This window comes from Camelina sativa, chromosome 14, assembly GCF_030686135.1.
Source record: "Camelina sativa cultivar CO46 ecotype springtype chromosome 14, ASM3068613v1".
Classification (NCBI taxonomy): Eukaryota; Viridiplantae; Streptophyta; class Magnoliopsida; order Brassicales; family Brassicaceae; genus Camelina; species Camelina sativa.
Genome location: NC_141893.1, coordinates 15,285,281 through 15,312,847, shown reverse-complemented (window position 1 = coordinate 15,312,847; position 27,567 = coordinate 15,285,281). Strand labels below are relative to the sequence as shown.

General features: G+C 38.9%; 6 protein-coding genes across 9 annotated transcripts; 5 read left to right on the top strand and 1 right to left on the bottom strand.

Annotated features, from left to right (window-relative positions):
* Window positions 1-1,242: 1,242 nt before the first annotated feature.
* LOC104741735 (uncharacterized) lies at window positions 1,243-2,090 on the top strand. Its single transcript, XM_010462647.3, has 2 exons — window positions 1,243-1,397; window positions 1,603-2,090. The coding sequence occupies exons 1-2, from the start codon at window positions 1,340-1,342 to the stop codon at window positions 2,022-2,024; spliced, it is 480 nt and encodes a 159-aa protein (XP_010460949.1). The 5' UTR covers window positions 1,243-1,339; the 3' UTR covers window positions 2,025-2,090.
* A 3,706-nt stretch (window positions 2,091-5,796) lies between these two features.
* LOC104741734 (putative zinc transporter 10) lies at window positions 5,797-7,997 on the top strand. Its single transcript, XM_010462646.2, has 3 exons — window positions 5,797-6,551; window positions 6,946-7,095; window positions 7,553-7,997. Exons 1-3 carry the CDS (start codon window positions 5,922-5,924, stop codon window positions 7,856-7,858), a joined length of 1,086 nt encoding a protein of 361 aa, XP_010460948.2. The 5' UTR covers window positions 5,797-5,921; the 3' UTR covers window positions 7,859-7,997.
* Window positions 7,998-11,726: 3,729 nt separating this feature from the next.
* LOC104743683 (uncharacterized) lies at window positions 11,727-12,413 on the top strand. The gene has a single exon (XM_010464734.2). The coding sequence runs from the start codon at window positions 11,727-11,729 to the stop codon at window positions 12,411-12,413; it is 687 nt and encodes a 228-aa protein (XP_010463036.2).
* Window positions 12,414-15,171: 2,758 nt separating this feature from the next.
* On the top strand, window positions 15,172-15,708 carry LOC147928249 (uncharacterized). Its single transcript, XM_087486072.1, has one exon. It carries the CDS (start codon window positions 15,172-15,174, stop codon window positions 15,706-15,708), a length of 537 nt encoding a protein of 178 aa, XP_087342198.1.
* A 2,518-nt stretch (window positions 15,709-18,226) lies between these two features.
* LOC109128682 (meiosis-specific protein ASY2-like) lies at window positions 18,227-21,940 on the bottom strand. 2 transcript variants are annotated; one of them, XM_087483560.1, is made up of 3 exons: window positions 20,668-21,940; window positions 19,179-19,697; window positions 18,227-19,103 (listed from the first exon to the last, which is right to left on the bottom strand). In XM_087483560.1, the coding sequence occupies exons 2-3, from the start codon at window positions 19,305-19,307 to the stop codon at window positions 18,390-18,392; spliced, it is 843 nt and encodes a 280-aa protein (XP_087339686.1). In that variant the 5' UTR covers window positions 19,308-19,697; window positions 20,668-21,940; the 3' UTR covers window positions 18,227-18,389. The 2 variants fall into 2 exon arrangements, with proteins under 2 accessions (XP_087339686.1, XP_087339685.1); XM_087483559.1 differs by having other exon boundaries at window positions 19,778-21,938.
* Window positions 21,941-22,350: 410 nt separating this feature from the next.
* On the top strand, window positions 22,351-24,610 carry LOC104741732 (uncharacterized). Of its 3 annotated transcripts, none has more exons than XM_087483558.1 (3): window positions 22,364-22,547; window positions 22,900-23,964; window positions 24,124-24,610. In XM_087483558.1, the coding sequence occupies exons 1-3, from the start codon at window positions 22,490-22,492 to the stop codon at window positions 24,396-24,398; spliced, it is 1,398 nt and encodes a 465-aa protein (XP_087339684.1). In that variant the 5' UTR covers window positions 22,364-22,489; the 3' UTR covers window positions 24,399-24,610. The 3 variants fall into 3 exon arrangements, with proteins under 3 accessions (XP_010460945.1, XP_087339684.1, XP_010460946.1); XM_010462644.3 differs by having other exon boundaries at window positions 22,367-22,547; window positions 22,900-24,042; XM_010462643.3 differs by having other exon boundaries at window positions 22,351-22,547; window positions 22,900-24,610.
* The last annotated feature ends 2,957 nt before the right edge of the window (window positions 24,611-27,567 follow it).

The window sequence follows — 27,567 nt, the reverse complement described above, 5'->3', positions numbered from 1 at the left end:
CTAATTGGCGTTTGCCTCCCGTTCTTTGCTCGTTCAGTTTCCGCGTTCCAACCGGAGAAATCTCTCTTCCTCATCGTCAAATCGTTCGCCTCAGGAATCATCCTCGCCACTGATTTCATCCATGTTTTGCCTGATTCTTTCGAAATGCTCTCATCTCATTGTCTTAACGATGAACAACGCAAAGGCCTTAAACCCTAGCCATATTTTTCCCCATTCTTGTTACAAGAGTTGCTCACTCGTTTCGTCTATCTCTCACTCACTGAAAGATCATGAGTCGTTTCCGTACGTTTACGTACACATCCTCTCGAAGCTATATACATATAAACACGGGCTAACGGCAAACTTGATGTATATATAATGGGACTAGGCCCTGTTACGCCGAAACTTTTCATTCATTGTTTTTTTGTGTTTATCCGCAGACCACAAAAAAAATACTATGCTAAGCTATAAGATTCGCTCTCCTCACGAAAGGTCAGAAGCAAACGACAGAAACTGAAAGTGCAAATTTCTCTATCCGTTTAAATCATTCATAAATCATCCAAGCTTTAACTTTTAACAGTCAATAATTTATCGTGGAGAGATGGTTTTTTTACTGGATTTCTGGAGGAGTTCATAGATTCATCTCGGGTCTCAAGTAAAATTTTAGATATGAATTATAGCTGAAGAGAGAAATATGTACCTTTTTTTTTTGTTGGTCAACAACTTTACTTATTTTAACCTTCTAAACATTATCAAATAAAGTATATATTTATACAAAGTAAATTAAAAACTGTTTTAAAAGATAAAAAGGTAAAACACAATTTTAAAAATTTTAGATTACTATAATACTTTTGTTTTATGAGACTTATAACTGAAAATAAAGTTTTCTCTATATTAGACCAAAAAAAATTATAACTAATGGAAAAAGGTCTATTCTATATTGGTAAAATATAATATTAATTTAAAGTATTTTTTGAGGGAAATTAAAGATTAAAAAAAAGTTTGATAAATAAATTAATTTAATGCCCAAAAGGCCTGATGAAAAAGGTCAATCACAATTTTAATATATATTTATTGTTGTAATTTGTTTTTGTGAAAAAATAGGTTCAGTATCTTGGATTGGATAATTAAATAAATGTCATAATTTTGTTTGTGAAAAATAGGTTCTGTATCTTGGATTGCATCATTAAAAATAATTATTAAAATTTAGTGTAAACAAAATCTGAAATTTAAAATTAAATTATCAAACAAAGTGAAAAAGCTGTTTTTCCATCCCATATATAAGTCAACGCAAGACTAGCTAGTTTTCTCACTAAACCTAAGTCATCCAGCAGCATTCACATAGAAACATTGTTCAGCTATGACCAACCTTTCCTTTATGGTGGCTTTTCTTCTCTCCCTCTTGTTGTCCTTCTCTTGTAAGTGAACGTGAAAAAATATACCAATTTGAAGATTTTCGTTTAGTTTATGTTTCCATTATATTTCTGAAGTTAAATATTTGATGTCACGATGTTGCCTATAGTATATTCGATTTAATATTTCTAACTACACTAATTTTTGAAAACATATGTAGTATACTAATTAATTTGACATGTTTGTTTTTTTTCTTAAAATAAATTGTAGGTCAAAGCATAATAATCGAGGCGAGAGAAGGCAAAGGATGTATAGGAAAATGTCCTCCTAATCCTTCTCCTTCGATGATGGATTCAGAAGAAACAGTCAACAAAGTATGTATGGACCGTAATGGACATAACACCGAATGTCATTGCAAGTGTCCTAAGCATAAAACTCATACTCCTTCTCCTTCTCCGTCGATGATGGATTTAGAAAGAGCCAACAAACAATCCACGGACCATAATGGACATAGGGGTAAATGCCCTCCTAGTCCTTCCCCTTCAGTGATAGATTTTGAAGAAGGAGTACTTATCAAAGAATGTATGGACAATAAAGGACGTATAAACAAATGTCATTGCAAGTGTCCTAAATCTAAAGCTCGTACTCCATCTCCTTCCATGATTGATTATGATACTTTAAACAAAATGTAACCCAGAAATATATTTTCTTCATATAATAATTAATAATATTAATAAAAGGGTCAACATTTTTCTCTATTTTAATCTGATATTAGGTACAGACCCGCACATACGTGCGTGATTGATTTCAAAAACTATGTTTACTATAAGATTTGTAATATATTATGTACAGATAGAGTTACATTTATAGATATAATTATTTGTTAAATCATTTACAGTTCAAACTTATATTAGTTTGGTTTCATTCAGTTTGTGATTTTTGAAATAATAAAGGTTTTAACATAAAATTAAGATTCACAAAACAACATACCCGAATCTAACGTTTACTGAATTAGTGATTAATCATAATTGTATAAAACTTGTAAATTATGAAATGGATAAAAACCATCAAAAAGACTAAAACTTCTCGAAGCGAATAACCTAAATTCTTAAGCGGGTCAAACCCGTCCCGGAAGTCATACTCTATAAGGGATATAATATTTTTTTATCAATAAAAACCCGTCTCTCAAAATCTTTAAGAAATAATATTAAAATATATATATCAGATTTTATATTTTTTAATATGTTAATTTTGAAATTAAGGAATCTTTAATATACGTTTGTCTTATATATGAGAAATTTTCTATAGGGAAAACTGAAAATTAGGATTTGCATAAGTTTAAATATTTAATAGTTTAAAATAAATTTAAGATGCCATCAAATGGTTTTTTAAAGATTTTCCAATATATATTATTCAAAATTAATTTCAATTTTTTGTCAAAAAATTTTAAAAAATAAGAAATAATATTATTTATATTTTTGAAAATATGATTTAAATAAATATTTTTTACATCTCCTGTTATAATCTTTTATTATATTATAATACATAGGTTTTGAAAATAATTTAGAAAACATGTAGGGGATAATATTTATTAATATTTGAATAATATTTACCATTTTTAGAATTTGTGTATATAAATAAATAGAATAACAATGACAATTTTATGTAATATTATAGAATATTAAGGGTAAGTAATAAATTGGGTATAAAACTCTCTGGCGACGACACGTCAGTTTTTTTTTCAAAAATACTTCTCTTTTAATATATAGGGGATAATTATATAATCTATTTCTATATGACAATGCTTAATTAATCGTATAAGCCTAAATTTGGTTTAGACACATGACAATCTACAAATACAAGTTGTGGTGTGTATATGGATGAATTTTGATCGAATATATTAAATTAATCAATTGTATAATGCAAACGATTTTACATATCAAACCAAATTTACAAGCTCATGCACACATCTCGTTGTAGTGTCCATAGACACACTACACACACCAAAAAAAGGCACAAAATCCAGTACCCAAGAAGCAGTACGTAGAAACGCCACTATAAAATCGGACAACACACACATAAAACCCTAATTCAAGAGAAACACAATCAGAAGTGATTCATAACGAAGTAAATACCTGATCAAGGACTTGCCCTTGAGAGGAGGTGTATTAGAAGAAGCATGATTATCTATAAACTCTTCAGAATCGTAAAGAGCTTCGTTTCCGTCATTAAATTAGCGAGCATTATTGATTTGGGTGAATCCTTCGTTCTTATACTCGTGAATTGAGCCGTCAGCTGTGTCAATCAAGCTTCCTAGCAAGGAAAATAACGAAATAGCCATAAACCTGCCACATTTTACCTATTCTTTTTTTTTTTTTTTTTTTCATTTTCCCTATTCTTGTTAGAAGTTGCTAGCTCTTCTTCTCTCGCACATTCCATTAGTCACTCATATACAGATGATGAGTCGTTTCTATAGTGTCATGTTTACACACATTCTCTCCAAGCTATAAACACGGATCAAAGACTAAGTTATACTTTTTCATTTTATATTACTTGTTGTAATTTCATACATTAAAAAAAACAAATAAATTTTATGTTTTATTCTTTATTAATATACTATTTTTATTTGGTATAAATTGTTAATAAGCTAAAAATAAAAAAACAAAACTGAAAACTTTGTTTTACAAACTTGCATCGTAAATACAAAAGGACAATTAATTGACAACAAAAAACGCCAACTAAAACACCGAGAGAGTATAGTATAATGGAGCAGGTCTAGTAGGCCCAAAATCTTCAATGGTACTATTGGTTGGCTAAGAGCTATGATTCGGTCGAAGTAATTAATAAAAAGAGGCTAGGAATGGGTCTACTCACAAAAAGCAAACAATAGAGAAGACACCAAGTGAAATCTTAACCCAAGAAAAAAAACAAATTAAATTTGAAATTTTCTTAGTCCATCCATTTAAATAGTACTACCACAAATTCATAATTCATAAACAATTTTAACTTACAATTAATATGACCATTTTTTTTTTTTAAAGTTGGGGACTTATACGTAGTGTAACTAGTGTATAATGTATATGCATGTGTCGAGAACCGTCCTAGACCTAGTCTAAAATATTCGAGACTTGGTTTATCTTGTATAACTAGGATTTAACCCGCGGTACATCGCGGAAATATATTTTTAATTTTAAAAATTTAAAATTTATATTGTATTTATTTGTTATTTTGTTATTGTTTTATTAATTTTAAAAATATAAAATTTTACAGGTATTTGATATAAGTATTCAAAGTATAGGATTTTTGTAGTGTTTTCAAGGTTTTAACCCGTGTGGTATATGTATAGTCTAGTAATACATTTATCTCCTGGTACACATCTAAAAGTGTTAAAAAAAAAAACAATTCCACTTAACTCCATATATGCGATTAATACCAACACGTCTCACCAAAATCAAAATAAGTTTTTGCGTAAAAAAAAAATAATCCAAATAAGTTTTTTTATCAAGTTTTTTTATGTTAATTGTTTTACCAAATTAGCATATTTTTATAGTTTATAATTTTTCCATATCAATATATATTTAGTTTATGATAATTAATAGAATTTTCATTTTTTTTGGTAATTCCTAAAGAAATAAAAAATAAACCAAATTATATGGGAGTTTTCAACATATTTAATGTGACATTTTATAATTAGATTTTCGGTTTAGGAAATTTATTAATGTTAATATAATTATGGAGATTGTAAAAATTTGTTATAGAAAATCTGTTGTATATCATTTAAATTTGAGAGATTCTAGCATCCATAAAAATAGTTTTGGAGATTTAATGGGTTAAAACTTTAATGGATAGAGTTGTTTTTGGAAAATCGGAATGTATAGATGTTGTTAATATTTTATGACAATAAATGTAACAAATGTTGGTCAATTTAAGAAAGTTTAGTTTTTGAATTTATGGAATTGTTTTAGGGGTTAATGTTGTAAATAAAATATATTAAATAAACAAAATTTGAAAAGTATAAACGAAAAATGTACTTCAAAAATAATAATATAGATAATATAGCTTAACCCGTAGTATATAGTTTTAGATATTGAGTGTCGTAGGTGTTGAGTTCGAACACAGCTAGCACACATTTAACTTCAATCTTTTTTTTTGTTTTATATATGATAAAATGACGATATTACCCTCGTCTTCTTCCTCAATCAATCTCTGTAAACCGAAACTTAAGTCCTGATTTTCATATGTTCTTCTTATTATCTCTATTTTCTATACAAAATATGTTAGATCCAAACCTTAATTATTGATTTCTAGGTTAAGAACAAAGATATGGTGTTTTGTAAAGATTTTGAGAGAAATTGATATGGTGTTTTGAAAGAAAGAAAAATTGATAAAACCAACATTTTAGATATTTTTTAAAATGTACTTCTCTTTTAATTATAAGAAGATTGAATAAGATAACATGTCGACACTGATTAGTACGTAATGTCGACACTGATTAGTGAGCCGTCAAGTCACTTCCCTTATATATGACGAAGATAAAATCTTATCTTTCCCAAACTTAAAAACTTCCACAGAAAACAAAGAAAGAGATCATGACTAAATCTCCGGCCACTTTCTCTGTGGCCATCACCGTCTTACTCTTCATCCTCTCCATCTCACATTTCCCCGGAGCTCTGTCTGAATCCGACGAAGAGTGTATACCCGAGTCTGACAATACATGTACGGACAAAACCAGAGCATTTGATCTCAAACTCATAGCAATCTTCTCAATCCTCACCACCAGCCTTATTGGCGTTTGCCTCCCGTTCTTCGCTCGTACGGTTTCCGCGTTCCAGCCGGAGAAATCTCTCTTCCTCATCGTCAAATCGTTCGCCTCTGGAATCATCCTAGCCACTGGTTTCATCCATGTTTTGCCTGATTCTTTCGAAATGCTCTCATCTCATTGTCTTAACGATGACCCCTGGCACAAGTTTCCTTTCACCGGCTTTGTAGCCATGATCTCTGCAGTTTTTACGCTCATTGTTGACTCTATTACCACCAGCGTTTTTAGCAGGTCTGGTAGGGAGGAGCCACATGCTGATGTGGCATCCGCTGAGACTCCTGACCAAGAGATTGGGCGCCCGCAAGCTCACGCGTCTCATGGTCATGGTCTTAATCTTAGCGATGACAAGGAGCTTGGTACTTCTAATTTACAGCTTCTGCGATATCGTGTTATCGCCATCGTTAGTATTCCTACTCTCTTTTATTTTTGAAGACTCCAAAAATATATTTTTAACAAGTGGAAAATCAATATTTTGTTATCAACTGCTATAGTCATATATAAATATATAAACATATATATAGTCATATTTATACATATCTCTTATTATATATATATATTTAATATAAAGATAGATATACAAATTCAACAGTTTGATTTAAATACTTTAAATGTTTACAAAAACATTTTTGAATAGGGGTTTGTTCGAAACAAATCAGTTTAACCAAATTGGAGATCTTTATTTTGAATGCGGAGGAATTAGAAATTTTCTTGGATCACTCCAATATATTAACATTTGTAAACCTCTATTATATGATTTAATGAGTGAGTGATACTGAAAGGTATAAATGGGTTAGGTATTGGAGTTAGGAATAGTGGTGCACTCGATTGTTATCGGTTTATCCGTAGGAGCCACTAATAATACTTGCACCATCAAAGGCCTCATCGCTGCCCTTTGCTTCCACCAAATGTTCGAAGGCATGGGACTCGGTGGCTGTATCCTTCAGGTAAATCCCTCTCTTTTAATAAACTAGTTCGGCCCAACGTAGTCATGTCCACCCCGGTCATCTAAACCAGTTTCAACTCGAATTTGTTTCTCCATAATTTGTGTTTCTTCAATAAATAGACTCATGTTAATTAGTTATCCATAAACTTTTCGGAATATTGGAGAACTAACTATGTATATAGTTTCTCGTATATGTTGATTATATAAGAACTATTGAAATGTAGAGAAACTATTGTGAGTGTATCATTCATTCTTTGTGAATATCAAATCACACGTCCTCCTTTAGCGTTGATCTTCGATACCAATATAAGAGAAATACATTAAAAAAACACTATATTATTTTTCCTGTTCAAAAAGTACATTAGTTCTTATAAACTTGAAAGCACTGAATTGAATGACTACTATAAATCTTTTAATTAGTAAAATTCATATGATTGAGAGTTTGAGAACATCTGTAGGCAAGGTACGGATGGGTGAAAAAGGCAGTGATGGCCTTCTTTTTCGCGATCACAACACCTTTCGGAGTGGTTTTGGGAATGGCTGTATCTAAAACATACAAAGAGAATAGCCCTTCCTCGCTTATAACGGTTGGACTACTCAATGCTTCCTCAGGTGGACTACTCATCTACATGTCTTTAGTGGACCTTCTCGCCGCAGATTTTATGGGTCAAAAGATGCAACAGAGCATCAAGCTTCAAATGAAGTCATACGCCGCTGTTTTGCTTGGTGCCGGTGGCATGGCCGTTTTGGCTAAGTGGACTTGATGATGTACCACTTTGGTTCTTTTTTTTTTCTTTTTCTTTGGTACATTAACTACTGGATAGTATACATATCTTGTGAGATATATCGACATTGACGCGATCATCTGAACCGTTTTAATAATTTGATATTTCATTACTTAAATAATGCATAAAATGATGGTAAAAATCATGATGTAAAGGATATAGAGTTCTAGTAAATTTTTTAGATATGAGTTATGTAGGTGAAGAGAAAAAACTGCGTATATGTAGAACAAATTTAATATTTAAAGTATATTTTCAAATAAAGTACAAGTAAATCTGTTTCTTAAATAAACTAACACTTAATAGGCCTGATGAAAAAGATAAAGCATCCTATATATAAAAAAAAAAAAGATAAAGCACAATTTAAAAAACCTATTCACAAAAGAAAACTGTTTTTATTTTATTTTATTTGTGATAAATAGAGTAATAGACTTTGCATCATTGAACAAGGATTTTAAAAGATTTGGTGGATTTTAGTTTTTATGAGATTTTAAGGGCATCTCCAACCCCACTCTATTTTAGAGTCAAAACTCTAGAGCAACATTTGCTCCAAATCTACTCTATATTTTACTCTAAAATAGAGAAAATGATAGGATTGCTCTATATATAGAGCAACTCTATTTTCACCTCTATTTTGTTACACTAACTCTATTTTCAACTCTAAGATAGAGTAAGACATTGGAGGAAAACAATGATCTATTTTAGAGGAAAAATAGAGTAACACATTCAAGATGGTCTAAGTATTTCTAACGATTTGATGGAATTTTAGAAGATTTTTGTGATTTATTAATTAAATACTAATGGTTATTTTATGAGATTTGTTTCAAGATTTTATAGTATTTGGAAACGTTTGGGATTCTCAACCTCGCCTTTATAACAATTCTCTATTCACTTTTTGATTGTCAGCCTCGTCTTTAGATTCTAACAACAGAAGAGGAATAAAAAATAATAAAAAGGTGTTTACACAGTATGAAGAGAAGCACAAGCACTAATCGATTGGTGGTGTTGCATAACCAATAATAGAATGGTCCCTCTTGAAAGCCAAAGAGATGTGTTATGTCTAACAAATGAACAAGTAACCAAAGAGATAAACTCTGTTTTGTCAAATTTCAAGTCTCTTCCATTAACGTGACATTGAAGTCTTTAAATTCACAAACGAAACAAAACAGATTGATAACCAAACCCTAGAAACAAGGAACATAATTAATAAAATGGGAATATGGAATCGTGGAGTTGATATAAAACTAACGAAACCACTAAGCATTTGTTTCTTCTTTTCTCTTCTCTGGTTTGGTTCGGTTATGATCTTATCAGCCAAGTACACGAACCATGATGATTGCATTCACTCTTCTGTTAGCGTATCAAGGGAAACCAAATCAGTTTATGAAATGGAATCCTCAAAGCTCATTTGCAGTTTCAGAGGATCAATTGGTATTTGAGTAAAGTAATTTTCACCGGAGATGCAAATAACCGACACAGTATGAGGATTTGAAGAAGAAGAGTGGAAGATGTTGGTGCGGGATTTAGCACCCCCGACATACCGAACTAAACCAGAAAGACAATTTGGTTATTTAATTGGGAATCCAGTTAAGAATTCAATTAGGTCATTTAAGCCCAATTCGGATAGACGAAGCCCAGCCTCGAGGGTGAAGAACCGACTTCCACTTCGCCCGGCGGTTGATCTAAGAGATAAAGCAACCTTCCTTATTTCAATTCGTCTGATAAGGAAAGTTAATATATTATGCGATCTATAAATATGTATAAAGAGGGAGAGACTTCTCCATTGTAAAGCATCCATTATTGAATACAATTATTCAGTTCTTTTCTTGTTCTTAGCAATAGAAACCCTAATTCTTCAAGACCAATTCCCTTTCCTCTAATATCAAAGTTTAGATCGGTTTTCTAGAGAGTTTACTTTACTGAATTTGTTTTCCCCCATAAACAAATTCATTGTGGAAATCCAGTTTCTACAATTGGCGCCGTCTGTGGGGACAGCAAATCGTCTCTAAAAGTTACTTTCTAAGAAAATCTCATCCGAAAAAGTTCTCTGAAAAATTTAGGATAATGTCTTCACTCATCACCGAAGTCACCGGCGCGAACCGTACCACCTCCAGCACGCCCGATGTCACACGCATCGCATCTGCTCAAGACAATGCTGCAACACAGAGCGGCGTATCAACCAGGCCGGCTACCGCCATGTACGTTCACCGCCCCGTCAATGAGTCGACGAACCTAACCGATGTCTCTTCCGAACTCCCAGTTGAGGTCAGATCTGAAGGGGAGACCAGCCATGAAGCAGGACGAACTCGCGAGGAGATAGTCAATCGCGACACGGAGCTCTCCGATGAACAACCCCCAGACAAGGAAGATGCACGCGCCACGGAGCAGCGGCTCCGCGCACAAAACAGGAACCCCCCTGTTCGCGCCACGCCAGCGGTCCAGAATCCGCAAGTCATCTCCATGGAAGATTTCAAGATCCTGTTCGGCACCATGACGAAAGAGATCTACCAGATGATCTCCGACACTAACCGCAGAGTCGATGCCGTCGTGACTCAGACAACCCCATCACAAATCTCTGCTGGACAGTCACCCATACTCGGCACAGACGATCTCACTCGTCGTCTCGATTTTTCGGACTTACAGTACGAGCGGAGGAATCCTCCCCCTCAGACAACGTCGAGTATTCGACCAACAAACCCAAACTGACGTGTGCACGAGAGTTCGGCCGCCCCGGTCGCCCGCTTCACGAACGCGAGATCTTGCCTCGAAATCGAAGAAATCAAGACGCAGATCAGCGGTATGAACACGCTTCTTCATCGGGCTATCAGCACGGGTCCAGAAATTGACAGGATTGTCGAAGTGACTCGGCAATCCCCTTTTACTCAACGGATCTTGCGGGCCACCATTCCAAACGTCAAGCTGAAACTCCCAACCTATCTCGGTGACAAAGACCCCGTCCAGTTCATGACGTCCTTCATGGCAACCATGACAAAGGCACGATTCACCGAAGAACAGAGGGATGTTGGGTGTTGCCAGCTATTCGTCGATAGCCTCTCCGGTCCTGCCTTGGTGTGGTTCACAAGGCTCAAACCGAATTCAATCGATAACTTCGACCAGTTGTCTACGGCTTTTCTTAAGCATTATCGAATTCTCATCGAACGAGGCGTGACAAGCTCGGACCTCTGGGAGATGACCCAGGAACCCGGGGAATCCATCGACAATTTCCTAAGCAGATTCAAGGAAAAGCTGACGCGTGTCACAATCCTAGAGGATGCCGCAATGGCAGCCTTCAGAAAGGGTTTGATTTCTCGGATCGCCATTACGAAAGGATCTTAACATACGGGAGCCCAAAGACCTCGATGACGCGCTACATCGAGCCTCCAGATTCGCGCTCGACAAAGACGAAGATGCCCACTTAGCCATAAAGACAATCGGGCAACCGTCACACCCCCCTAAGGCTAAAAGCCGGGACGAGCACCACGAACCTCGCAAGCATCACGACCCCCAAGACCGAAAAAAGGGTATCGTTCACACGATTTCCGAAGTGGAGGACCAAAACAAACAGCCATCCGACCCAAAGGAGCTTTACTGCGATTAACATATGATCGCCGGCCACTCCACACACGAATGCGTCCATCTGAAGAATTTCCTGTACGGAAAGTATCTTTCCGGCAAAATCGAAGCCACATTTCAGCGAAAAAGCATCTGTGGAGGCAGAGGTCGCCGAGGGGGATGGTGCGGTGGACGATCTAACGGTGGCCGTGGCGCATGAGGAGGACAAGGCTACAACGGTCCGGCCAACGGAGTTCAACAGCCGGCCAACCAAGTGCTGTCGAACCATCAAGAGGAGATGCCCCAGGCGGACAAGCTGCCTGGCCCACCCAAGCGGGAGAGAGGACAAAATCCCGAACGGGCCAATTCTCCTCCCCGAGGACGAATAACCATGATACTTGGCCCACCAGAGGACTGCGCCGACTCCGTCCGCGCACTAAAGAAGAGGGCGCGTCAAGTTTCCAGCCTTCAGGCAGCCCCGAGCGAACCTCCACTCTGCTTGGACCCCATATCATTTACATCGGAAGACGCCAAGGGAATCCAACACCCCCATTCGGATCCTTTGGTCATCGAAGTCTCCATGGGCGATTTCGACGTCAAACGAGTTTTGGTCGACACGGGAAGTATCGTCAATGTAATATGCTGGCAAACGCTAGAAAAAATTGGTGTCACACCAGAACAACTGAAACCCGAGTCTCGAACATTGACGGACTATGATGGGGTCGCCAATCTTTCAATGGGCGACGTAAAGCTGCAAGTACGAGCCGGCGGATTGTCCCGGAAGACTAAGTTCGCAGTCATCAACGCGCCTCCAGTCTACAACGCCATTTTGGGGGTACCGTGGATGCAGGCCGTACCATCGACCTATCACCTCTGCCTAAAGTTCCCAACCACCACAGGAATTTGCACACTTTATGGTGACCAGAGAGTAGCCCGAACTTGCTCTCTTATCGAGAAGAAGCAGAGGAAGACTGAGGACGCGTAGCAATTACAGAGCGGAGACCATCTTACCGGTCCCCATAAGCCGGAGAGAGATCGCCTCAAATCTCCGGAGTGTCGAATCTTACAGGTGAACATTGATCCTTCCGACCCCTCACAAATTGTTTTCATCGGTGCCGAACTGGAAAAGCACATAAAGACAAAGCTGATCGCTTTTCTGCAATCTCAGTCTTCCACATTCGCCTGGTCAATGAAGGACATGATCGGAATAGACCCCGATGTTATCTGCCACAAGCTCAACGTCGATCCCACATTCAAACCAATAAGGCAGAAAAGATGACGCCTGGGTCCAGATCGGGCCAAAGCAGTTCAGGATGAAGTCGAGCGGCTGCTCAAAGCTGACCAGATAATGGAGGTCCAGTACCCTGAATGGCTGGCCACTCCAGTCGTGGTCAAAAAAAAGAACGGTAAATGGAGAGTATGCGTGGATTTCACCGATCTCAGCAAAGCATGCCCCAAGAATAGCTTTCCTTTGCCACACATAGACCGTCTCGTCGAAGCCACAGCCGGAAACCAACTTCTCTCGTTCATGGATGCCTTCTCAGGTTACAACCAGATCGCCATGAGTTCGACTGACCGCGAAAAAACGGCATTCATTACAGATAGGGGGACCTATTGTTATAAAGTAATATTGTTCGGACTGAAGAATGCTGGAGCAACCTACCAACGGTTGGTGAACATGATGTTCGCTAGTTTGCTTGGAAGATCCATGGAAGTCTACATCGACGATATGCAGGTCAAATCTTTGATCGCAGAGCAGCACGTCGAGCATCTCGCCGAATGTTTCGACATCTTGGATCATTTCCAGATGAAACTGAATCCAACGAAGTGTACATTCGGAGTTACTTCAGGAGAATTCTTGGGGTATATCGTCACTGAACAGGGGATAGAAGCAAACCCTAGACAAATCAAAGCCATATTGGGACTGCCGTCGCCGACCAACAAGCGAGAAGTGCAACACCTGACCGGCCGCATCGCAGCTTTAAATCGCTTCATCGCTCGATCAACAGATAAATGCCTCCCTTTCTACCAACTCCTCCGCAGAAATAAGGATTTTCACTTTGACGAGGAATGCGAGATCGCCTTCCGGCAATTGAAGGAGTACTTGACTTGCCACCCAGTACTAGTTAAACCAGAAGACGGCGAAACATTGTACCTCTACGTCTCGGTCTCCAGTCCGGCTGTCAGCGGCGTGTTAGTTCGAGACGACCGCGGGATCAAAAACCTATCTTCTACATGAGTAAAGCACTCAACGATGCGGAGTCACGATATCCCACGCTGGAGAAGCTCGCACTCGCAGTGATCATCGCCGCATGGAAGCTCCGACCCTATTTCCAGTCACATTCCGTCGTCGTGTTTACCGACCAGCCACTCCGAACTGTCCTCCATAGCCCCCTCCAATCCGGACGCTTGACGAAATGGGCAGTCGAGCTAAGTGAGTATGATATCGAATACCGCTCTCGTCAAAGCTTGAAGTCGCAAGTCCTGGCCGACTTCATCACCGAGCTATCTCCTGACCTCGACGACCCCACTCCTAAGGAAGGGCATTGGACAATGTTCGTCGATGGTTCTTCGACGAATGAACGATCCGGAGTGGGACTCATTCTCCGGTCCCCCACCGGTGAAGTTCTCGAGCAAGCATTAAAGCTCAACTTCAGAGCCGTCCTTGCGGCGCTTCGGTTAGCACGAGGACTCGGAGTGACACATTTGCAAGTCTTCTGTGACTCCCAACTCGTAGTCAGCCAATTCAGCGGAGAGTTCGACGCCAAAAATAAGCGAATGGGGGCATATCGACAGTTGGTCCGAACATTGTCCGGGGAATTCACATCTTTTTCTCTGACGAAGGTCCCACGAAATGAAAACGCGTCAGCCGACGCCCTCGCAGCCTTGGCAAACCGCTCCGACCCTGATTTGCGGCGCACCATCCCAATCGAATGCATCGACGCTCCTAGAATCGACCCCGACAATCAGATAGTTGTAATCAACGACGACTCAGTTCCGATGGAGGTCAACAAGCCAGTAGAGAACCTGACAGACGTCACAAAGCCTCCAGACGACTGGCAAATTGAGATCAAACTCTATATCTCCGAAGGCGTCATTCCACCAGACCGATGGGCAGCTCGACGCTTAAAGGCCCGAAGTGCCAGATACATCTTCTTCGACGGGGAATTATTTCGCCGAAGCGTGTCAGGAGTGTTCCTTACCTGCGTCACTCGGGACGAGGCCGAACGAAGCATGATGGAGGTGCACGAAGGCGAAGGTGGCAACCATTCTGGCGGACGCGCACTATTTGCCGACCATGATGGCCGACTGCGAAGCCTTCGCGGCGAAGTGCGAAGCCTTCGCGGCGAAGTGCGAAGCCTTCGCGGCGAAGTGCGAAGCCTGTCAGCACCATGGACCAACGCGGCACGTCCCGCCCGAACTGCTGAATACCGTGACAGCTCCATATCCTTTCATGCGCTGGGCCATGGACTCTATAGGTCCTCTGCCGGCGTCAAAATCCAAGAAATAAGTCTTGGTGCTGACCGATTTCTTCACCAAATGGGTCGAAGACGAGTCCTTCACAAGGATCCAATCCTTGGACGTAACCAATTTCATATGGAAGAACATCATATGTCGGCACGGACTTCCAAACGAGATTATCACCGATAACGGTACACAATTCACCTCGATGATCACCAGACGTTTCCTGACGAAGTGGCAAATCCGCCTCAGCACTTCGACTCCCCGATACCCGCAACGAAATGGACAAGCTGAGGCCACTAATACTCGGTCGAAGGAAGGGGGCATGGGCAGACCACCTTGATGGCGTATTGTGGTCCTATCGAACAATCCCGCGGTGGAGTACGGGACAATCCCCTTTTTCCCTCGCGTATGGTCTCGAGGCACTCGCCCCAGCCGAGGCAGGAATCCCGACACTCCGACGTACCATGATGGTCGACAATCCCGAACTTAACAACAGGATGCTGATTGACCACAACGATCTTGCCGAAGAACTGCGCGATCAAGCTTTAGTACGAGTGCAACACTACCAAGATGCAGCGGCTCGGTATTATAACAAGACTGTTCGTCAGCGGCGTTTCAACGAAAGCGATCTGGTTCTACAGGAAGTTTTCGAGAACACCAAAGAAGTCAACGCCGGTAAACTCGGCGCTTGGTGGGAGGGTCCATACCTCGTATCCAGGGCAATTCGCCCGGGCGTCTACGAACTCGTAACCATGGCCAGAGAAAGGATCAAAAACTCGTGGAACGCAACCCACTTGAAGCGTTATTACTGCTAAGTCGTCGTCACAACCCTAACTAGGAGTTTTTGGGAATCCGAACTCCATTCATCTTTCCTTTGAAATACGAACTACGGTTGGCTTGATCCCCGTTTCGGGGTACGTAGGTAATTCCTTGTCTTTTCAAGATTAAGTGAATGCAGCTAAGATATTAATAAAGTCTTTTCCCGGCTGAAGAAAAAAAAAAACTTCTTTCTTTATTTCGAATACACTTCGATCGGCAGTACGCCAAATTCTGCGATACTAGTTTCATTTTTCTTTGAATAAGACTTTGCTGAAGGTCGTTTGGATTAATTTCCATTACACTTCGTCTAAAATCATTATTTCAAATAACAAATGGAGAACTTCCATTGCCTAATTCGGACAATTCGAGTAAGCAAATTCTTGATCAATCGCCATTACATGCTTTGGAGATTTGACCGATTAATAAGATAAAAAAAGGGCGAGAAAAGAGACGCAAAGGGGAAAACCCTTCGCGACAATTCTCTTACAAAAAAAAAAAAAAAACCGCTCGTTTTTGGAGTTCGGCGCGATACGAGGCCCACCATTACCGTTCTGGATGGTCCTGCAGTCGAAGTGGAGGACGTGGACCAGACAGATCGTCCTCCAATGGTTCCTCCACCTCCGTCGTAATCAGTTCGGCTCGCCAAAACCAGCGTGCCTGCCTTAGGGCCTCGAGTCTTTCCGCAGGGAGTTCGAAACCACTAGACACCAAATCTTCCAGGAAGGTGCATGGGCCCTCGACCATATGTCTTTCGCGAAAGATTGGGCCAGCCAATTCCAAAAAATTGGCATATCGCCTCAACCTTTCCAGGGAAGCCCGGTAAGCCCAGATGTCTGTAATAAACGGGTGTGCGGTATCCTCCAGGGGTTGGCAGTCGACCTCGAGTAGGGCAGGCACCTCCATGCGAGCAACCTGTTCCTGGCACGCCGCACGCACGGCAAGCAACCGGGTCATACGCCACTTCGCCAAGAAGAAACCTTCGGCGATCATCTCATTCAAAACCTGAACAGTCCCATCCAAGCGGTAAAACCGATAGATCTCGGTGAGCCTAAGACGTCTCGCCGTAAGATTAGCCCCCAACCTATAGCGGCGAGCTCGGTACCATCGGAGCTCCTGGCATATAAGACTCCCCTCCGCGCCAGTCATATCGACGAAGGGGATAGGTGCACAAACCAGAAACGTCTCCGCCCGATCTAGCACGACCGGAACCACTCGCCGAAGCAGCTATTCTTTCCCGGGCCCGTCTTAGCCATGCGGATCGAGTAGTTACCATTCTTCTTTTTCTCGAAATTGTGGAAGTTGGAATGTTCCTTTCTCCCAACCCTCAACCCTATTTATATAGGGTCGTGGGAAGTAACCGCCGCTGATTCCACCAATCACAACACAGCGAAATTTTTGTTGCGTCCCAAAAATAATTCTCAAAGACCGCGTCTTTTTATTTCCAAAAAAAAAAAAAAAGGAAAGTATGTATACATATATCTCCGTTCTTAACCCAATCTGGATTAAGTGTTGGTATATACCAAACTCACTCCTCATTGACACCCTGGCCAGGTGATCAACTCGCGTAACTACGCACTATTTCTCGAAATTGTAGGGATAAGCCGGACCCAGAGTATTTATTCCGCACCCGATCTTTAATTTAGGGATAAGCCGGATCCAGAGTATTTATTCCGCACCCGATCTTTTAATTTTGGGATAAGCCGAACCCAGAGTATTTATTTCGCACCCAAACTTTAGTTCGGACGGAATGGTTAGCCGAACCCAGAGTCCTCAGCTGGCGGTCGATCCTACCTTTTTTCATATGAAAGTACTGAAGATCCTGGCTCAATTCTTGATGTGTGCCTTCGATCTGCATACGCAAAGTCAACGACGAATTAGTTTGGAAGCGGATACTACGGGATGTCTCGCGATAGTTACCTAACGAAAGAAGGTGTCGGCTTCAGCAAGCTCGGCATCATTAGCACGCCTGTTAATATAAAACGACTTGACGTTTCCTGGAATGAAATCACCAATCAGGGTAGGATCCATGTGTGTCGGCTTCCGATCTGCTTTCTTTCGGCACTCGTTGCAGTACGCAACCAGGCATGGCGGGAGGGCTGCTATCCTCTCGAATCTTTTGGGTGGGATTCAAGCATCTCAAGTTTGAGCAGCAATTCGCGTTGCGCTTGTTCGGATACGGCGAGTCGATCGCGGTACTCCGTGTGACGGTCTTCCACCTGATGAAGAAATTCTTCCAGGTCACGCCTTTCTTCCGGTTTGACAAGGAACATCAGCATCCAAGGAGCTCGGATGTTCGGGTAGTAGGCCATCCCCCTTTCGATAACTTTGGCGTTCGAGAACGTCAGGACATCATTCCCGATTAGAGGGGATTCCACGCTGCTAATAGAGTTCGACATCGCTTTGATTGAAAGTTTTTCGTTTGTTGTTTAGTTCGGAGATAGCGCCGTTTGATTTATATGAATACTGGGAGGTGAAATCCTTTCCAAATTTCCATATTCTGTGCAAAATGGCAAATGTGCAAATTCTCGAAATTGTCGATTTTCTTTTTCTGGTAAAAGGAAAAATTCTGGCAAAAAAAGTTTCAAAAGGGAGAATGGGCCGAACAAGTCGGCAATGTTTTACAAGGGTATTCAAACCCATACTTAATAAAGTTTGGAACAAAAACAAAAAATTAAAGTTAAGCGTCCAAAGCACTGGTCAGATCGGCTTGGAAGCTCTCGGCATTGGAGCCATACGGATGGTAGACAGAGTCCAGAGCCATTGTTCCGGGGTGAAGAAGTCCGTAACCGAGCTGATCCGGGTACATGATGAGGTCATTTTCATTCAGTTTGAGGACATCGATCGCTTTGATAGTTTCCTCGGCTTTAGCCTTGTTCTTATCAATCTCCGCGATTCCTTCCTCGGGAATGACGGCCCCCTTCTCAATCAGATATTGCACAGTTTCCTGCACTCTGGTAGCCTGGTTTAACAGATCTTCCAAGGGGCGAATCTTCTCTTGCTCGACTAGATAAGCCTTGATCTTATTCAATTGAGTCTGCGCTTTCTTCGCTGTTCGCTCCACGTACTCCAAACGATCCCGCCGGAGTCTTTTAACTTCAAAGTCGAGTTGGATTTTCAACTCGTCGCATGCTCCTTGCAGTTCGGATTTCTCTTCTTCGAGAGTAACCGCTCGGGAGTTCAGTACGCCAATCCTCAGTTCGGATTTAGAATTGATACCATCCTTTTCGACGAGAAGAGCTTCGAGCTCCTTGATCATCTCGTCTTTAGCTTCGCTAGCGACTCGGATTTGTTCCGCGCATTCCTTCACTTTTTCGAGCTCGAATCCAGATTTCTTCTCGTTTTTGACTCGCCTATCGTACAACTGAGTCAGCGTATTCATCCTGACAGCAGTCTGTGGATTCAAAGAACATACATCAGTTTTGCCGGCACAAAGTTTGAACAAGTTAAAGAAAATAATAAGGCAAACCATTAAGTGGAATTCGGCGACGTCAAGGAACGCTTGTTTGCGGCGTCTTCTTTTTGTGCTTCCTCTTCTTCTTTTTCGATCCAGCTCCAAGCTGAGGGACATCCTCTTCATCATTCGGAGGATCGGCATTCCCTAAAGCTAGGGGAGGGATATCGTCTTTCGCAACATCGACTATGTCGACGTCTTCTTCAGAGGCCCGAGTAGGATCGACGACGGACCGATCCTGAACAGGATCGACGTCAGTTTGGTCCCAAAGAGGATCGATATCGGCTTCGATGACAGCCTGGGTTTCTCGGCAAACGATCTGGAGACTGTCGGATTCAACGACACGTGACCCGGCTAGCTCTGCAGTTCGTCCCAGCGAACTCGCGAAACTTGGGAATGTTGTCCTGGGTTTGCCCATTGATGTTTCAACACGAATACGAGTAAAAAATTCCCACCGACGATTGTTCCCGGATAGTAGAGCGTTCCTGACGGGATGATAGTCCGGAGCTTGATGTGTTGCGCAAAATGGACGATCTGGAAGCAAGACATGAAAAAGTTAAAACTGGTCAGAGGTGCCGAAGTCAGTTAAAATGTACTGGAAATATAAAATCTACCAGGATTTTTATTCCACACTCTCCGATGGAAACCCAATGGATTAACGAGTGAGTACTGATCGACGCGGACATAGAAGTAGTGGTTCGCCCACTTCTTGAATTTGGAAACTCTTTGACCAGCAAGGAAATTGTGCGCCGGCCTCATATTCACTTCCCAGCGATGCAGACTCTTTGATAACTTAAAATTGGATAGTTGCTCAAAGCATTGAACTCCGATGTTAACTCTGACTTCGGCTGCTATGGTAAGGGCAGCCATAAAGTTACAAATGGCTCTGGAGACAAATTGACAGATCGATATCCTGCGTCTTTGGGCGTAGAGTGATATTAATGCTGGAATTGGGAATAAGAGGCGACATTCGGTAAAATAACCCTCGTACAAGCATATATACCCTTCCGGCGGGTTCCAGGGGCGCTGGTCAGCTCGAGGAATCAAAATTGTGACGTTGCTGTTAAATAGACCACATGCGTTCAGCATATCGTTCACGGTTTTGATCGAACTCAAACTCTTATCGCCTCCAATTCGTCCTTCATGGTCTAACAAAGGATCGATGTCTTCGATCGAGATTCCTAAAGGTGTGAACCGGTCTTCTTCTTGTGACAACATATCTTGAGTCAGTTCGTCACTCCCGTCTTCATGACGAACTGGTAGAGGAGTCTGTGATGATGAAGCTCCAGCTGAGCAGCGAGTTAGAAGAGATGGAATTTCGGAGCCCGATCGACTGGATTCTCCGATCTGCGCGATGCGTCTGGAGGTGCGACGAATTAATTGTCCGCTTTCGCTTTCCGGCGAAAAAGAAGGATCCGAAGTGTCCGCCATGATGTGAGTTTGGAGAGTGCGGAAGAAAAATGGAGATAAATAAATAAAAGAAAGAGAGTTCGGAGCAGATTACCTTTCACTGTTGGCAGAAAATGAGAAATGACGAAGAGAGGGGGCGTACTTATAGAGTCGAATGGGCGGCAACTCAACGAAGAGTAATTATGACCTACGCGACTCTTCGATTTCCGACCTAGCAGATGTGACGCAAACGACACGTGTCATCCGGACGATTCACGGTGAAGTGACGTGGGAATCCCGGGTAACATCAAATAATTCTTTATGGTCTAGATCGGATATTCTCTTTTTCATAATTCAAAATATTCGAATTGAATTCCGAATATTCAGAACTGGGGGGGGACTAATTGTTGGTGCGGGATTTAGCACCCCCGACATACCGAACTAAACCAGAAAGACAATTTGGTTATTTAACTGAGAATCCGGTTAAGAACTCAATTAGGTCATTTAAGCCCAATTCGGATAGAGGAAGCCCAGCCTCGAGGGTGAAGAACCGACTTTCACTTTGCCCGGCGGCCGATCTAAGAGATAAAGCAACCTTCCTTATTTCAGTTCGTCTGATAAGGAAAATTAATATATTATGCGATCTATGAATATGAATAAAGAGGGAGAGACTTCTCCATTGTAAAGCATCCATTATTGAATACAATTATTCAGTTCTCTTCTTGTTCTTAGCAATAGAAACCCTAATTCTTCAATACCAATTCCCTTTCCTCTAATATCAAAGTTTAGATCGGTTTTCTAGAGAGTTTACTTTACTGAATTTGTTTTCCCCCATAAACAAATTCATTGTGGAAATCCAGTTTCTACAGAAGATATGAAGTTGGTTGGAGAATCGAAATCTGGGTTCAATCTGAAATTGAAAAGAGAATCCCTCCATTGAAGCCCAGTTTTGAGATAGTGAAGAATTGTGTGGTAGAAGAAGAACTGAGAGATTATTTTATTTCTTTATTCATTTGTTACCAGAGTGATGATGAGAATATATCTTCCCCTCTTTGTGAACTCTTTTAACAATCCTTCAAAATAACACCTTTAGAGGTGAGATTTGTTCATTCCTATTTTTCAACTAAAAATATATCCAAAATCTTTCAAAACCAGTTTTTAGTAGTTTTTGAAAAATACTTGTTAAGTTTGAATAACAGTAGATTTGATATGATTTTTAAAAATTCTTGAATGAATAACAAGGGATTGTGAATTATTTTGCATGATTTTATGTAAATACTAAATTCAATAACATGGGATTTGAGGAGAGATTCTAAAATCACAAATTGAATAACACCTGATTTTAGAAAAACTCCAAAATCTTTTAAAATCCTAGTTTCAATACCCCCTCTAAGAATCTAATATTTACATTAAATATTCAAACTGATGTAAAAAAAATAACCCCAAAAGGCATAATAGAAAAGGTAAAATACAATCTTTAAAAGTTGTAGATTTATTGTAGTTTAATTATACTTGTGAAAAATAGATTATGTATCTTGGATCATTGAATAAATGTTGTAGTCAAAATTAATAGATTTTGTGTATTGTTTGGATCTTTGAACACATGTCATAGTTGAAATTAAAAAAAAAACTTTTAGAAAAAATTTAACTATTAAAGTATAATTAAATTAAAATAAAATTGTTTCTTAAATAAAGTAACCCAAAAGGCATAATAAAAATTGTAAGGCACAATTTTAAAAGGTTGTAGATTTATTCTAGTAATTATACTTATGACAAATATATTATGATTATTATCTATCTTTGATCACTGAATAAATTTTCATAATTAAAAAGTACAAGCTGTTTTTCCATCCCACATATATAAATGCAAACAAGACTAGCTAGTTCTCTCACTAAACCTAGTTCATCAATCATTCAAATACAAACACTGTTTAGCTATGAGCAACTGCTACTTTAGGACTTGTTTTCTTCTCTCCCTCTTGGTGTCCCTCTCTTGTAAGTATATGATTAGAAATTCATAAAAAGCTGAAATGTTTCAAGAGTTTGCATAATTGACCAATTATCTAAATTATGGGGAATTGTTATTTATATTCAGTAGTTTGTGATAAATTTTGTTGGTTTAAAAGCTAAGCAAATACCACATGTATAGACTAAAACATAGGCTATTTTGACTTTAATATACGTTTTAATGATGTATTTGTGAAATTTTAAATGATATCCAAAAATTTTCTATATTATGTCGTTACGGATCATATATGTGATTAATGTTTCTCATTAAATTAATTTTTGAAAACATATATTACACTAGATTAACATCTTTGTTTTTTTTGTTTGAAATAAATTAAAGATCAAAGCAAAAAAAGTCAAGGTAATGAAGTCGAAGAATGTATGGGCAAATGTTCTAGATCTCCCACTCCTTCCCCTTCGTTGAGAGTTGATTGCACAATTTCAAATGTCTCTCCTTCTCTGAGATTTGGTGGCACCACTCCCAACGCCTCCCCATCGCTGAAACTAAGAGGCACAACTCCCAACGCCTCCCTATCGCTGAAACTAAGAGGCACAACTCCCAACGCCTCTCCATCGCTGAAACTAAGAGGCACAACTCCCAACGCCTCCCCTTTACTAAGACTTAGAGGAACAACTCCCAACGCCTCCCCATTGATGAGACCTGGAGGCACAACTCCCAACGTTTCTCCTTTGCTAAAATTTGGTGGAACAACTCCCAATGCTTCTCCTTTGCTAAGACTAGGAGCCACAACTCCCAACGCCTCCCCATCGCTGAGACTAGGAGGCACAACTCCCAATTCCTCCCCTTCACTAAGACTTGGAGGCACAACTCCCATTGTTTTTCCTTCTCTGAGACATAGAGGCACAAATCCTAGTGTTTCCCCTTCGCAGAGACTTGGTGGCATAACTCCTGACGCTTCCCTTTTGTTGAGACTTGGAGGCACACCTCCCAACGCGTCTCCTTCAGTGAGATTAAGAGGCACCACTCCCAATGCTTCCCCTTTGCTGAGACTTGGAGGCACAACTCCCAATGCTTCCCCTTTGCTTAGACTTGGAGGCACAACTCCCAACATATCCCTTTCGCTGAGACTTGGTGGAACAACTCCCAACGTCTCTCCTTCGTTGAGACTTACTGGAACAACTCCTAATGCCTCCCCTACGTTGAGATTAGGTGGCACAACTCCCAACATGTTCCCTTCTTTGAGAATAGCAGACATAACTCCCAACACTTCCCCTTCGCTGAGATTTGGAGGCACAACTCCAAATGCTTCCCCTTTGATGAGACTTGGAAGCATAACTCCCAACGCATCCCCTTCACTTCAACTTGGAGGCAAAACTCCCAATGTTTCCCCTTCGCTGAGACTTAGAGGCACAACTCCAAACGCCTCTCCATCGCTGATACTTGGTATTACAACTCCCAACGTCTCCCCTTTGCTTAGACTTGATGGCACAACTCCCAATGCCTCTCATTTGTTGAGATTAGGTGGCACAACTCAGAATGCTTTCCCCTTTTTGAGAATAGCAGGCACAACTTCTAACGCTTCCCCTTCGCTTCGAATTGTAGGCACAACTCCCAACCATTCCCCTTCACTGAGACTTGAAGGTATAACTTCCAACACTTCCCCTTCACTAAGATTAGGAGGCACAACTCCCAATGTCTCTCCTGCTCTAAGATTAAGAGGGACAACTACCAACGTGTTCCCTTCGATGAGATTTGAAGGGACAACTCCCAATGTCTCCCCTGCTCTAAGATTAAGAGGCATAACTTCCAGTGCATCCCCTTCGATGAGATTAGGAGGGACAACTCCTAACGCTTCCCCGTCGCTAAGACTTGGATGAACAACTCCCAACACTTCTCCTTCGCTGAGATTTGGAGGCACAATTTCTATTGCGTCCCTTCTTTGAGACTTGAAATCATAATTCTCAATGTTTCTCATTCATCATATAATTAATTAATATGAATAAAACTGATCAATTTAATTACCTCTATTAATAATGTAATCAGTTCCCAAATGACATTGCTTAATCGTATAATTATCATATTTCCAAAAGAATTTCAAATGTATGACCAACCTCCAGAAAAGATTATAGATCGAAAAACCAAAAATTGGTTTAGGCATATAATAATCTACATATAATTATCACTTGTGAATAATTTTAAATAAATTTCTTAAAATGTGTACTGCAAATGAGTTCAACTGTTGAACTTCAACCATAAGAAAAAAGAGTTACCAAATATCTAGCTTATCAGTAATATGATTTGCATCTTTGGTCAAATATAGTATTAATCACACATAATTTGTTTCTAAAAATATATAGGAACAATCGGCAAAGTAGGGATACAAATGGTTGTACTTTTCAAGCTGGTTGAATGAATTGAACATACATTTCAACCTTGTTCAGCCAAAAGTTATCATTTGAGATAAAAATATTTTTAACCCAAATTTATTGGGTCCTAACATAGAGCTGGGAAATAGCACTTTTTGGCTGAAAATTGTTCAATCTTAATATAGGAGATGAACAAATTAAACGAGATGAAAAATTAAAAAAAAAAAAATTATATTTATTCAATTTACATGTTTGAATTGAAAATTTTGGCATAAAAAAATATTATTTAACAAAGCAATCGTGGAAATCTAGATTATTATTATTAGGCCTGGGCATAAGAATCGTACCTGAATACCCAACCCGGAACCCGACCCAAAAAACCGGGTTCCGGTTGGGTACGGGTTTGCCTATAAAACCCTATTAGGTTCTATTTTCTAATATTTGTGGGTTCGGGTTAGGGTCAGGTAATACCCGGTACCCATTAAACCCGAACATATAAACATATTTATAATATTTATCATTAATATAATGCAATTACCTTGAAATGATGATTATAATTTTGAATATTTCATTTAGTTTTATACCTAAATATCAAAAATAATCAAAATATCTCAAATATTTTGTCACATAAGTCAAAATTTATTTAAATTTAATTAATTTTAATTATATTTTTTGGGTACCCGGTAGTTCGGGTACTAATCGGATTCCAAAATTTGTAACCCAAACCGACCCGAACCCGATAGTATCCAAACCAAACCGAACCCATATATCTAAAAATACCCAATGGGTTCTATATTTCTAAACCCATTTACCCAAACCCGAATGGGTAATACCCAAACCCGAATGGATAATACCCGAACCCGAACGGGTTACCCGAATTCCCAGTCCTAATTATTACGATAATCTAGGAAAATCAAACGTGAGTTTAAAAAATCTGTTTTTAAACTTATATTTATAGTTTCTAATTATTATATATATATGACATATGCAACAAACGAATCGTTCACTAACTAATTATATTTTTTTGTTTGCAAATTTTTTGACTTTAATTAATGTTAAATATTAAACTAAATAATTTAAATTAGCATTATTTGTTAAGAATAAAAGATATTCAAGTACACAAAATCAGCTCAATTTTAAACTCTTTCGAATAATTCATATTTGTATATTAAAATCGAAACTAAAATCAGATCCTATATATACTTCGCTCATCACGATTTATCTTCAGAAAATAATAATAATGAGCTAAACACCTTTTTTTTTTCAAGTTTATTAATTTCAATCAGATCCTACCTATTTTGAAGTTTATTCATTTCAATAACTTGAATAGCTATCAAACACTATTCTAACCTAGTGTTAGTTTGTCGTTTCGTTTCAATAAATTGTTTTGTATTATTGTTGACAGTAAACTCATACGAAACACTATTCTTTTATCGTTTCAATAACTTGTTTCACTATTCTTTTAGTTTGTGTTAATTGTTCATTTTGTCGTTTAGAAGATCAAGCTTTTTTATATCCATAAAACATTTTAATCATTAGAAAGTAAAGCAAAAGTGTATTTGAAATTAATGGTGTTTTGTTTTCTGCTTTGTTTATATTTGAAATTTTGAATGGTATTTTTGTTTTTAATCACATAAACGTGTTATATTTGCTGTCATGGGACTTCGTAATGGTGTTTTGTTTTCTGCTTTGTTTATATTTGAAATTTTGAATGGTATTTTTGTTTTTAATCACATAAACGTGTTATATTTGCTGTCATGGGACTTCGTAATTTTATTCGCCGAAATAATATTGAAAATGATGACTTTGAAGAAGATGATAAAGATAGTGACGTTTTATATGGGCAACAAATGTTAATGATGATGTGAATGATGATCAAAGTATTGGAGGGGAAGAAGAAACACATGATGGAAACTATACGAAGATTGTCCATGATCAAATTGCTGAGTCAAGTAGTTCTTTTGTTAGATTTTATTTTATATTTGTAATAAAATATTTATTTCCAAACAAAAATTAATAATATATTAGTTTTTGAAAAAAAATTCTTATATTTAAATATATAATTTATTTATATATAAAATTTTAGATACTATTGTAAATATATTATTAATATTATATTTTTGTATTCAGGTATTCAAGTTAATGATCATCATTTAGTAGTTTATTCAATTCATTCAGTTCTTCAGCTCATTCTTTTATTCAATTATTTAACTTATTCTGGTGATTCAGTTTGTTAATCACAATTTGCAGCCTAGATTTATTTGAGATTCCAACACGTTTATGACCTCGAATAAAGTTTATTTATCTTATAATTTGCTTTGACGTGTATGGTGGCAGAAGGTGTTTTTGATGGAGCTCTTAAACTTTATTCAATCATGTTTGGAGAATGTATTCACATGGATTCTTATGGCATGATTACTGGTAGTTTCTTTTAAAAGTAATTTTAATTAAAAATTAAAAAATAATAAGAAAATAATAATAAAGGAAGGTAAAAGGTAAGAAACGCTTTTTCATTCAGAATGGAAGAAACCGATTCTCTTGACAATCACGACATGCGTCAATTTTTAATAAGTTAATATTTTCTTTTCAAATTTATTACTTAAATAAATAATAATAATGAAAGAAAATAATAATTATATTATTTTGAGAAATGAGAAGCGTTAGACCTTCTCCATCGGTG